At 35.8% G+C, this 13,030-nt stretch overlaps 1 protein-coding gene across 4 annotated transcripts; it reads left to right on the top strand.

Annotated features, from left to right (window-relative positions):
• Positions 1–434: 434 nt before the first annotated feature.
• LOC149651607 (protein vav-like) lies at positions 435–13,025 on the top strand. Of its 4 annotated transcripts, none has more exons than XM_089848590.1 (25): positions 435–887; positions 964–1,080; positions 1,142–1,200; positions 1,256–1,333; positions 1,459–1,567; positions 4,032–4,136; positions 4,203–4,271; positions 4,349–4,549; positions 5,271–5,438; positions 5,497–5,589; positions 5,654–5,745; positions 5,848–5,896; positions 6,034–6,054; positions 6,294–6,383; positions 6,453–6,562; positions 7,233–7,334; positions 7,403–7,434; positions 7,514–7,669; positions 7,752–7,876; positions 7,949–8,011; positions 8,071–8,183; positions 8,893–9,103; positions 9,191–9,299; positions 9,369–9,511; positions 9,592–13,025. In XM_089848590.1, exons 1-25 carry the CDS (start codon positions 678–680, stop codon positions 9,628–9,630), a joined length of 2,664 nt encoding a protein of 887 aa, XP_089704716.1. In that variant the 5' UTR covers positions 435–677; the 3' UTR covers positions 9,631–13,025. The 4 variants fall into 4 exon arrangements, with proteins under 4 accessions (XP_089704716.1, XP_089704715.1, XP_089704718.1 ...); XM_089848589.1 differs by lacking the exon at positions 1,459–1,567 and adding an exon at positions 3,720–3,840 and having other exon boundaries at positions 436–887; XM_089848592.1 differs by lacking the exons at positions 1,459–1,567; positions 6,034–6,054 and adding an exon at positions 3,720–3,840 and having other exon boundaries at positions 436–887.
• Positions 13,026–13,030: the final 5 nt, after the last annotated feature.

Genomic DNA, 13,030 nt, shown 5'->3' with positions numbered 1-13,030 from the left:
GCGAGTTTTTTAGCTCGAGTGCACGGACCTCTAGGCCTTAGTTTCAAATACGTGTGAAATTACCTACAGCCTACTACACGTATTCGAAACTAAGGCCTAGAGGTCCGTGCACTCGAGCTAAAAAACTCGCGGATATTTTAAATCCTGAAGATCCTGAAGTTTTTTGTCTCTTGACAGCACGTACAAAGCTACGTTACATAGAGAAATATATTTGCGCGTGCTGACAACCGATGTTGTAACAAAGTATATACAGAATAAGCTGTCGCCCGAGATAGGGAGTTGCCTATCCTGTAGAGTGAAAACAAATTTCCTCACGCGCATTCTGTATCCATGCAAAAACCATATTCAAAAACCCCGCCGGCGCCGTTAAGATCTGGAGATGGAATATTAGCCCAGTAAACCCTGGAGGAGAAAGGGAAATATTAAAGTGGGAAAGTTTTCAGATTCTGGCAGCACTGAATAACAAAACGAAATAATTGACAGACTGTAAAAATGGTAAAGTTTAAGTTCGATTAATATAATAATTTTAAGCTAGTTTTATATGTGTAATTTAATGAAGTTAAAATCGACTTTATTTATGCCTTTTCCGCAAATCTGGCTTGGGTTTAACTTTGAAAATTGAACTAAATGTTTAACTTACTCGAGTAATTAAGGAAGCCCGTTAGGCCTTTGCCAAAATGGCCGAAGTTTTATGGAGAGAATGCGCGCGTTGGTTAATCAAATGCGAGGTGCTACCTCAAGATCATCGAGTAACGTGGGTAACCAGCCAAGTTATAGATCTCGCTCAAACATTAAGAGACGGAGTCTTACTGTGTCAACTACTCAACAAATTAGCTCCAGGATGCATAGATTTGAAAGAAATCAGCCTTCGGCCACAAATGTCTCAGGTAACGAGTCCTTTGCTTTCAATCTCTTTATTTACGCGTATCACGTTCAACAAAGTCCATTTTCACGTCTCATTAGTTCTTATGTATGAAAAACATTCGTACATTCCTACAAACATGCCAAAATGTCTTTGAACTGAAAGATGAACACTTGTTTCAACCATATATGCTCTTTGATTACACTGACTTTGGAAAGGTAGTTTTTACTCTAAACCTTCTTAAAGATAGTTCCTGGTCTTAGTATTATCTCGAATTAGGTGCTACATACATTATCTGTGCTGTCCAAATCCCCAAAAGCTGAGGAATCAAATATTAAGTATGACCTAATTCAACATTTGTTTACCAATAACTTTAAACATCAATTTTTCCAGGGGTTTTCCTTCAAATGGGAACAAAACGCATGATTATTACAATGACGATATTTATCGTAATCTTGAAGACATAGCGAAGTATTTTTAAGAGTTTTAATTCTTAATTTTCTTTCTAACACTAGTCCCTAGGTTTCCCTGTAGGCTTACAAAAAACCACCCTTAGCCACTCGCTTGTTTAACTCAAAATATGGGCTTAATTTTAGTCACAATGAAGAGACGATGGTTCAGTTTGACTTCCCCTTAAGCCCTCGTAGAACCAGAGAAGAAGATGTATATGAAGATCTATGTTACGTTACTCTTCGTATCAATGAGGTACAAAAAACCTGTGATAGATTATTGTAATAATGAAGTTTCAATGGTAGTTTTTTTTATTCATGGTGCATATGGTTTGCAGTGCTTGCTAACTATACTAGAGTCACTCTCTGTCTTGAATCAACATTTTTTATTCTTTTTTTTTTTTGTTCTTATTCTTAGAAATAGACAAATTTGAAAAAGAAATATTTTAGGGGGGGGGAACAAGTTTACTATAAGCTAGATGCTATGTAACTTGTGCTGCCTCTAGTTGATCATCTTAAAAGGAAAAGTTTAGGTCACATAACATTATAACTTAAAAGAACAGCCTTTTTCTAAATAAAAAAGGAAAGATATTAAAAAAAAAATAAATGATCTCTTATTGCAAAATTATTAGCATTTAATTAGGCTTAAAAACGAGGACTACTGCTGTGCTGGATCTGCTTTAGCGGCGTCTGCAATGCTAAACCGTTGCCTACGTTAATCAAGGCCTGTGCGCGGTTGTTTCGAAGGGGGCGACTTTTAGGAAACGCGACTTCCCATTTTCTCCCTATTTTACTGCGAGATTTCTTTGATAGCGGGACTGAAACGCGAGCGCAAATTATTTAAGTCCAGCTAATAGCGCCTCAGGTGAGAGAATTTGGCAACAAATTGCAAAACGAAAAATAAAAATCGGCGCCGCGCACAGGCCTTGATTAATGTAGACAACTGCTAAACGAACCTCTTAGCCAGGGCCAGAAATAAGAAAAAATTCTTATGGGACATGTGTCAAGGGCCGGAATTAGGAAAATTTTTCTTATGGGACAAGTGTCAAGGGCCGGAAATAAGAAAAATTTCTTATAGGACAAATGTCCAGGGCCGGAAGTAAGAAATTATTTTAGAGAACATGTGTCCAGTGACCCCCCCCCCGTTTGACTGTAAAATTTATAGGACATTGTCCACTGGAGTGTACAAAAATAGTTTAGCATCTTCATAGTCAATCTATCAAAATTAAGGAAATTTTATTAGTCAAAATGTCCAGTGAGCCCCTTAGTTTTTAAAAAAATTGTGGCACATTTTAAAATTTACTGGACAATGTCCAGAGTATTGTGCTTATTTCCGCCCCTGCATTCTTCCCCCTACCTTACCCTTACCCAAGGCCGGAAATAAGAAAATTTCTTATAGGACATGTGTCCAGTGACGCCCGCTTTGACTGGAAAATTTATAGGACATTGTCCACTGACGCGTGCAAAAATGTTGTCGCAGTTTTTAGAAAAGTTACGGGGCATTTTAAAATTTTATTGAACAATGTCCAGAGTCCCGTGCTTATTTCTGGCCCTGCCCTTATCTCTCTAAGGTTGTGAGAATTCAACCAATCCCTTTAGGGGTAGATATCATACGTCACTGAAACAATGGCGGCGCAGTAGTCCTCGTTTTTAAGGCTAATTAAATGCTAATTATCATATTGTAATAAGAGTTTATTTATTTTTCAATATTTTTCGTTTTATATTTAGAAAAAATCCATTCTTTTAAGCTATAACGTTATGTTAACTAAACTTTTTGTTTGAACTAATGGTCAATTGGCACTTTTCTTCATAAAATGAATGTTTGTGTGGTTATGGTTTGTGAGATGACATGTTTTCAGTATTTTGTTACGCGAATGACACATCTGGTTCTGGAGTTTGATGTATGAAGCTTGAATTCTATCTAAATTGGTCTGTTTAAAGCGCATAGCTCTTGTAATTTAGGTCTCTACATAAGTGATACAAACTTCAAAGCATTGGTAGCACATTTTATAAGTTAAGACATGGTTTTATCGTTCTAAAAATCTTAAAAATGAAACAGGTAGCTGGAACATTTGTATGGCTTATAGAAAGAAAGGTTTTGGTTTTATATGGAGATAAATATTTGAAATAATTTGGTGAGAAAAAATATGTACAAAAACACGTGACGTTACCATACCATTTAAGCCCAGAAATTTGCTACAATACAAGCTTAATGCTTGTATAGTTAACTTTCCCATTCTTTTTCTACGTCAGTAATACCAAAAATTAATAATTAAAAATGTTAGGAACTTAGGAAAGAGAAACACACTTCTTTTTGTCCCAAAAAAGGCTGTTTCCGCCCAAAAAATCTGTATTTGTTAAATTTACACCTTGTGGCTATGTCACGCATGACGTTTTGTGCCATTTAGTGAAGGCAACTACGCTGATTTTGGCGAGTATGAAGTCAGTCCTAGCGATTATGTTGCCAATCCTACTGATGATGACATTTACGAAGATTTGTGTTCGTTTCAAAGAAATTTTAATTCCGAGGTATAATTTCGTTATAAAAAATTTTTATTTGGAAGAAAAGAATGTTTACAACACTTCAATTGAGATCATTTGGCTTTTGCCTTTGTTGTTGTTGCTTATTTTATTGATTTTTGTTGTTAAGTTCAACATTTGCGCGCACATCCACAAAATACGATTGTGAAAGTTGCTTAAATATTTTCTCAATTACTTAGATACCAGTTTCGGCAGTAGCTCCAATTGAAAAGAGAGATTACTGCCTAAAAGAATTAATTGAAACTGAAAAAAATTACATAGAAGCGTTAAACATGATTATTAAGGTATAATTTAAATCGGATAGGGCTTATTTTTTATGCAAAAACGTTAATTTTAATTGTTATAATTAGTATTTTATGAGGGGTCTAAAATCTGTGCTTCGTAATGAAGATAGAGGCATCATTTTTAAGGATATAAAAGTGAGGTTTAAAAATTGTAGTGAGAAAGTTTTATTGGGTCATAATTTGCGTGTTAAAATTTGTTAAACGCATTTTAGGAACTCGCTGAAATTCATACGGGTTTCCATAGCGAATTGTATAAAGCTTGTACATCAACTCAATTCAAAGTCAGCGATTGTTTTCTACATTTTAAAGATAAATTTGTTATCTACGCTGACTATTGTACAAATTTGCCACTCGCCCAAGATTTGGTTGAAGAATTATGCGCCAAAAATGAAATTATTAACCAATCCATCCTAGTAGGTCATTTTTAGATAATTTCTTAAGCCTTGGCAACAAAGCTAGGCCTACTTTGATCTACTGAAGACGTTAAGCCTACTTTGATCTACTGAAGACGTTAAGCCTACTTTGATCTACTGAAGACGTTAAGCCTACTTTGATCTACTGAAGACGTTAAGCCTACTTTGATCTACTGAAGACGTTAAGCCTACTTTGATCTACTGAAGACGTTAAGCCTACTTTGATCTACTGAAGACGTTAAGCCTACTTTGATCTACTGAAGACGTTAAGCCTACTTTGATCTACTGAAGACGTTAAGCCTACTTTGATCTACTGAAGACGTTAAGCCTACTTTGATCTACTGAAGACGTTAAGCCTACTTTGATCTACTGAAGACGTTAAGCCTACTTTGATCTACTGAAGACGTTAAGCCTACTTTGATCTACTGAAGACGTTAAGCCTACTTTGATCTACTGAAGACGTTAAGCCTACTTTGATCTACTGAAGACGTTAAGCCTACTTTGATCTACTGAAGACGTTAAGCCTACTTTGATCTACTGAAGACGTTAAGCCTACTTTGATCTACTGAAGACGTTAAGCCTACTTTGATCTACTGAAGACGTTAAGCCTACTTTGATCTACTGAAGACGTTAAGCCTACTTTGATCTACTGAAGACGTTAAGCCTACTTTGATCTACTGAAGACGTTAAGCCTACTTTGATCTACTAAAACTAACTTTAGCGCTGCCAAACCGAAGCCAATGATGGGAAGTTTAAATTGCGGGATTTATTATCAGTCCCAATGCAAAGGGTGCTAAAATATCATTTACTTTTGAAAGAATTAATTAAAAATACGCCAAGAACACACGAAGATTATGGTGGTTTAGAAAAAGCCTTGGATGTTATGCTTGTAAGGTTTTTTCGTTACAATGTAACCAAATTTGAAATAACGCGACGCTAACTTTCAGGATTTAAGTAAATACATAAATGAGGTTAAAAGAGACAGTGAAACGTTACAAATTATTCACGATATTCAAATTAGTATCACCGATTTAAATATGGTATAATGGTTGATGGAAAATTGAAATTAAACTGATGTTATAGTTGTTTAATTTTTTTCCCCAGCCTGAAAATATGGAACTTAAAGATTACGGTCGTTTATTAATTGATGGAGATATTAAGATTAAAAAACACGATGACAATAAATTTAGAATAAGGTAGGCAAAATCCGCGCGTCGTCCCACTACTAACCAACTTGTTTACAAGTGAAAACTAACGAAAATATAAATATAATTATTATTTTAATTTTAATAATTTAGACACATTTTCGTGTTTAATCGAGTTTTACTCATGTGCAAATCAACTCGGGTAAGTTAATTATATTTAAGTTTAATTAGAATACAACATCAGTTAACGCCATCTATATTGCAAATTATATATAACGTTGATTAAATTAAAAATTAATTTCTTTTTGTGTTTATCGCTGCATGAAACATCACTGTCAGATGGTCGACAAAATTCTTGGGGTAAAAAAACCGTTAAAAAATGTGTTTAAATGTTGTTTTTTAACCGTTTAACCAATTATAGTGACGTAAACGTTTGTTGTTTGAGTTATACCATAGTTTTAAAGCTTTAAAAATATTAATACCAACCACTTTACTAAGCTAAATCTTAAAACGAACCCCTGCTGCTTTCGGCACTAAAAATCTGTTCAAATATTAATGATTTTAGTGTCTTGATGCAAATTTATTCATTTTTTAAAAAGGGGGAACAATTTACGTATAAGGAAGCGTTACATTTATCAGAATATAAAGTTGAAGACGTTAATACCGCGAAATGCGGGTCAAAGGATAAGGTAATTAGTAGCGAGGGTATTAATTAAATCAAAGATCGCGGTTAATTATCTTCTTTCGCGCGATTTTAGTGGAACTATTATTGGTATTTAGTTCAAAATAACAAACAAACAGTTTATACAATGTACGCCAAAACGGAAGAGAAAAAAGCCAAATGGATCAATGCCATAGAAAAAGCTTTGTAAGTTTAATCGCCAGGGTTCATACAAACCTGGAAAACCTGGAAAAATCAGGGAAATAAATAGTTGACAAAAGCCTCAGGGATAATTCAGGGAAATTTAGAATTTTTAGTAAAATTCAGGGAAATCAGGGAATTTTGCGTCAAACAGGGGCCGAGTAATTAAGCAAAATGGTTATGAACATCCCCTCCATAGGATTAACATTGCACTATACTTTGGAGGCTCATAACTCTGGTTATATTAGAGATATGGGGATGTCCTTTTAGTATGTTATAGTCCAATTTGTCCCCCATCCAACCATACTAAAAACTTATGGCTACGACAAACAGGGGCCGAGTAATTAAGCAAAATGTTCGTGAACATACCCCCCTCCATAGGATTAACATTGCACTATACTTTGGAGGCTCATAACTCTTGTTATATTAGAGATACGGGGATGTCCTTTGATTATGTAATAGTCCTATTTGCCCCCCCCCTCCTTCGTTAACATTTGCTCCATAGGATACTTCATATAGGGGGGTAAAACCTGGTAAATTCAGGGAAGTATATGGGGGGAAACCTCGCATAAATCTCAGGGAAATTTGTTTTCCAAAAGTTGTATGAACCCTGATCGCGTTTGTCTGCCCGCCTAAGACAAAGCGGCATATTTATAGTGTTTGTATCGTGAAATAGGGATAGTTTAAGCCCAAAAGCGCTGAAATACACCAATCACGCGTTTGTAATGCACACTTTCGAACAAGCAGTATCCTGCGCTGATTGTGGAAAATTATTATAGTGCGTATTTTAATTTTGGTTCAATATTATATAAAATTATTGTTTTAATCGCGGTTATTTCTTCCCAGTGGACTTTTTAATCAAGGGTACAAGTGCCAAAGTAAATATTTATTTATTTATTATTTTAAGTACAAATTAAATAGTGTTTTTATAATATGTGTTTTCTATTATTATGTTAGCTTGCTGTATACCCGTTCACAAAGATTGTATATCAACTGTACGGCAATGTGGCAGTCCTTCTTTACCACCAAGACCCGATATGTCTCCATTGAATCTCTCTCACAGTTCCTCGTTACAAGAAGATGGATTTTTAGCGTGTGCCGGGTCGCCACTTTGTAAGTTTTATCGTAAACATTGCCGACAACTTATAACTTAGTTGTCGGCTCGGCTGGTTTATAGTTTTTGGGTTTTTTTCAGTCAAAGTTTGTGCCAAAACTTCTTATTCAAACTCCGCAACTCAAATGGAATATCCCAAACAACTATCATTTGATACTGGAGATGTTATTATTGTTACGAAAAAAGTTGATAGTGTATGGTGGCAGGTAATTAATAATTATTATTAATCTGTTGTTAATTAACTGCGCGTTTTAATGCCTTTTTTACTTTCATTAAAGGGAAAATTAGAAAAAAATGGTGACGAAGGAATTTTTCCCGCCAGTCACGTTGAGGATTTTGCTGTAAGCCCTTTTTAAAAGTGATAAATTCTCACGCAGTTTTTTATAGAATTATTTTGCAGTCTTCTAAACGAGTTTCCTACGAGGATCCCTTCGCTTCCATGCCAATTGCAGGGAGATTTGCGTTTAATCCACACGATGGATATGTTAATCTTAATCTAGAGGAACACCCTTGGTAAGAAAAACCTTGCCCTCGGAGGGTAATCATGCCCTTTGAAGGTGACCTTGCCCTCGGAGGGTAACCATGCCCTTTGAAGGTGATCTTGCCCTTGGAGGGTAACCATGCCCTTTGAAGGTGACCTTGCCCTCGGAGGGTAACCATGCCCTTTGAAGGTGACCTTGCCCTCGGAGGGTAACCATGCCCTTTGAAGGTGACCTGGCCCTCGGAGGGTAACCATGCCCTTTGAAGGTGACCTTGCCCTCGGAGGGTAACCATGCCCTTTGAAGGTGACCTTGCCCTCGGAGGGTAACCATGCCCTTTGAAGGTGACCTGGCCCTCGGAGGGTAACCATGCCCTTTGAAGGTGACCTTGCCCTCGGAGGGTAACCATGCCCTTTGAAGGTGACCTTGCCCTCGGAGGGTAACCATGCCCTTTGAAGGTGACCTTGCCCTCGGAGGGTAACCGTGCCCTTTGAAGGTGACCTTGCCCTCGGAGGGTAACCGTGCCCTTTGAAGGTGACCTTGCCCTCGAAGGGTAACCGTGCCCTTTGAAGGTGACGTACCTTGCCCTCGCAGGGTAACCGTTCCCTTTGAAGGTGACGTACCTTGCCCTCGGAGGGTAACCATTCCCTTTGAAGGTGACGTACTTGCCCTCGGAGGGTAACCATGCCCTTTGAAGGTGACCTTTATGTTAAATTTTTCCGTGTTTACCAATCAATCTTAAGGTTTGTGGGTACCATGGACCGAGATACTGCTATTAGACTGTTAGACACCCTTCCCAGTGGCACTTTCCTAGTCAGAATGAGTTCGAAACCAGATGGAGGTTACGCTTTAAGTTTAAACTATAACAATCAAGTCAAACATATGAGGATACGTTTAACAGATGATGGTCAACTATATTATCTCTCTAGCTCTAAATTATTTAAAACTATCGTGGTTAGTAAGATAAACTATACTATCACCCAGTGTCTATTTATTTAACCTAATTCAATACCGGTTTTTATTTATTATTATTATAATTAGGAAATGATTCGTTGGTATGAAGAAAATTCATTATCGGAAAGCTTTAACTTGTTGAATACCACTCTCATGATTCCTTTTAAGACTGCTACCATGAGTACAAATTGTATAAGTAAGTTTCGCGAATCGGAGATGGGGGAATAATAAGCGGCGGAAAAAGCAATATTAATTTTTTATAAAGCTCCGATTGGTGAAGCGGTCGCTGTTCATGACTTCCAAAGTACGGCGCCAAATATGTTAAATTTCATTAAAGGTGATCGTATAACTCTTATGAGCAAAGCTGGTGATGATCGTGGATGGTGGAAAGGTCAAATTGATTCGAGGGTAAGTTGAATTTATTTCATTTGTACGCGAAATTGAATTGACAAGAAGCAAAAGTGAAATGTTTCTTGAAATCATATTAGGATGGCTACTTTCCTAGAAGTTACGTTCAAGAATTATAGTATCTAGTTTATAATTGTGAAATTTTTCCGTATTTTCTATTTTTACTTCCGTTAATTATTAATCGTATAATTAATTAATTAATTAAGATTTAAGTGTCACGAATCAACTTAATGATATTATAGTTAACTTTGTTGTATTTCTTCTATCTTAATTGCAATTGAAATTAATTAATCTTTATAGGCTAGGTCAGTTCCGGTAAGTACTAATTATTTTGATTAGTTTCGCTTAGAATTTTCTAGTTTTTATATACACTTTTTGACAAAATCAATCATTTAATAGATCATAATTCCGATAAACTTGCCTATTTTAAATTTTGTAAACTTCTCGAGTCAAACATTTTATCAATGTTTTTTGACTTATTGATCGACTTACAAGGGGTGTGCGGGGTACCGTTCTGGTATCTCTGGTATCGGGGCGGGTCCCCCCATTACCCATGTCAAGCTGAAGCATGTGGGGTAAGGGTTATTCGCTGGTAGAAAAATAGACATCAGAGGTGAAAGGGCGACCACCTACTTTCCAGTTTAGATAGAAAGCCTCTGGAATTTTTAAGAATGACGGAATGTTGTGAAACTCTGTCATGTGTTCTGTGGTAGTTTATTTCTGAGACAGACTAGAATTAGGCCTACCACGCAGCTCTACACACCTGTATCATCCCATTGCCAGTATTCTGTGTTGAAATAAGACTAAGAGGAGAAAGAGTAACCAAAAGCAGAAGGGGATAATAGAAGAAGGATGACACTCTTTATCCTCTTAATACTTTAGTTATGTAACGTCATTCTTCCCAGGCTCACCCTTTTAGTTTGTTTTCCCGCTCATCAAACTACAAATGGGCATCGCACTGTAAGGTGAATTCTATAGTTGTTTGGCACTAAATCCCCAGCAATCATCCCACAAACCTCGTCTTGATGTTAGACAAAATGCACAAGCGCGTCTTGCGAAATATTTCAACGCTAATAGAGTAATGATGAGGGAACTATTTATCGTGTATGTGATTCGGTTCAGTAACCTTGCTCTAAATGTTCCGATGTTGGGAAGAGTGACGTTACACTTACCCCGCATTGTGGTACACTTCTCCCGAAGAGAAGTATTATATACTTCTGCCAAAAGTTAGAGAAAGCGTGAAAGCTAAAGAAATTGATTACCCGAACCTACCACTTGACGATTGAGAAATAACACTAAAAATAGCGTACTAAAGGGAATTTTTGAAGAAAGTATCTATTTTCTTAAGCCTAATTACCCGAATACCCGAAAAATGTTTGGGTATCCTATAAGGAATATCATTCGTTGTAACTTTTAATACCCGACAGCCATTTTTCGACTAAGCCTAATTACCCGAATACCCGACAAAAATTCGGGTACCCGCCTCGATACCCGAAAACAATATTTTTGATTATACCCGAACCAAATTGAAAAATCACTACCCGCACACCTCTACTTATTACATTTGAAAACAAAAAGGAAGTATAAAAATGCCGTTAATACGTAAAAGCTCCCCCAAACAAAATTAATTAAGAAAGAGAGGATACTGTTTTTTATAGATCCGTTAAATTAAACGCTATTTAAGACTCAAAAGCTAAACACTTTAAAGATAAGAAATGTTACGATGGTTCTGAAAAATATTTAAATTTTGAAATCCAATTAGAAAAAAAAAAAAACATTTGTCCTATAGTAGCAAATTTTTAAAAAAACGTATGTTAACGTTGCCAAAACATTTTACGGCTCAAATATATTGAATGCTAAGCAGAGTTGTAAATAATCGCCAAAAAAAATATTCCGTAGTTATAGAATTTGAGGTTGAATCTGTTAGGTCCAGGATTTCACTTCATATTTTAGAGAAAATTTTCAGAAATTCCAAAGTTTGATCAATTTTAACGAGTGATTAGTGAAATTTACAAGAATATCTGCCCAACCAGATAAATTTTGAATTGAAATTTAACTTAGGCTTAATTCTAGTTGAAAAACTGATTTTTCTACATATCACCAAGAAGTGATATCTAGTTTATTAGGGACAAGGTATAAATTCGCCACATTCCCAGCTTTATCTCCAGTCCAAACGTAGCCTGTCCGGAGTTAATCCACGCCTATAAATTACAACCAGCTCTCATTGGTTCTTGAAAACTCGCGTCAGCGCGACTCGAATGACGAAAATGACGTATTTTCCGACAGAGGAGAGGCGAAATAGCCCGGCCTCCTTTGACCTGACGTCCCCCTCTTGTATTTTGAAAGGGGGACTGGGACTATGGCGCGCGAATACTTAGGCACCTTGTACCTTCTCTCTAATAAACTAGATATCACTTCTTGATATCACTTTAATAGGATATGTAAGTGTTATTCAAGTAATCGAGATCATTGTGAAATTCTGACCACTGCCTCATTTCTTAGTTTTTTTCTCGTCAAAAAAGATATGTTTCAAAAAATTATATAAAAGTTATAAAGTATGCCTATAAATCGTAAAATATACAAATACGATAATGTTATTGTACCGCTTTTTCATCGTTGAACATTATGTTGCACTTGTTACAAAAAAACTCGTAAAAGCAAAGCGTATCTAGTCTCAGTGAATATTAATTGTATGGCGAATTTAGTTTTAAAAATGGCTTTCTATTTCTATGTGAAATATTACGACGAAATAGTGTGAACAAATAATACAGTTTATATAAGAATCTTATAAGAACCTATAATGACGTGAAATATATTGAAATTTGACCAAATTTTACCAAAGTTTGATGTTAAATCTGTCCATAATTTCTAATTACCTTAAATTTAAAGGAAAAGTTCAGGTAACATAACATTATACCTTAAAAAAACGGCCTTTTTCTAAATATAAAAGGAAAAATATTGAAAGCAAAATAAATTATCTCTTATTACAAAATAATTAGCCTTTAATTAGTCTTAAAAAACAGGGCTACTGCGCCGCCATTTTGTTTAGAGGCGTCGGCTAACCAGAACCCTTACCTCTCACAGCTGGTGAGAATTCAACCAATCCCGTAGTAGTAAGAGGTTCTGTTTAGCAGACGGCACTAAACCAATCCACTTATGGTATAATGTTATAATGTTATGTTACTTGAACATTTTCTGTAATCGCTAACGTTTTTTGAAGAATTAATTTTATCGAGATAATACTAAACTTATATGGTAGTGCCTTTAGTGAAATTTCAAAATAGCGACTGCAAATATAATTTTTGAATGGCGAGATTTTTTAATTATTATCGCCGATGTTTGTAAATTTCAAATTAATTGTTCATTTCTGAGTATATAATTACATATGTTCAAAGCTCGCTTTCACACAGGTTTGTTCAGCATTATCATTTTTTAATTGTAGTTAGGAGTTAAATTTGCATCTTTAAATGACTGTACGGAATAATAATTATCATTAAATTATTAATCCTGTAACGATCT

This window comes from Phalangium opilio, unplaced genomic scaffold, assembly GCF_054372755.1.
Source record: "Phalangium opilio isolate 3A_F unplaced genomic scaffold, DU_Popi_V2 ptg000082l_1, whole genome shotgun sequence".
NCBI classification, from domain to species: domain Eukaryota; kingdom Metazoa; phylum Arthropoda; class Arachnida; order Opiliones; family Phalangiidae; genus Phalangium; species Phalangium opilio.
The sequence above is the reverse complement of the archived record's forward strand: the minus strand, read 5'-3'. Positions and strand labels throughout refer to the sequence as shown.

Coding starts and splice junctions, on each gene's coding strand:
- LOC149651607 (XM_089848589.1), top strand. CDS start 678: ATGGCCGAAGTTTTATGGAGAGAATGCGCGCGTTGGTTAATCAAATGC. Junction 4,272..4,348: donor TCATTTTTAAGGATATAAAA/GTGAGGTTTAAA, acceptor AACGCATTTTAG/GAACTCGCTGAAATTCATAC. Junction 5,897..6,033: donor TCATGTGCAAATCAACTCGG/GTAAGTTAATTA, acceptor CATCACTGTCAG/ATGGTCGACAAAATTCTTGG.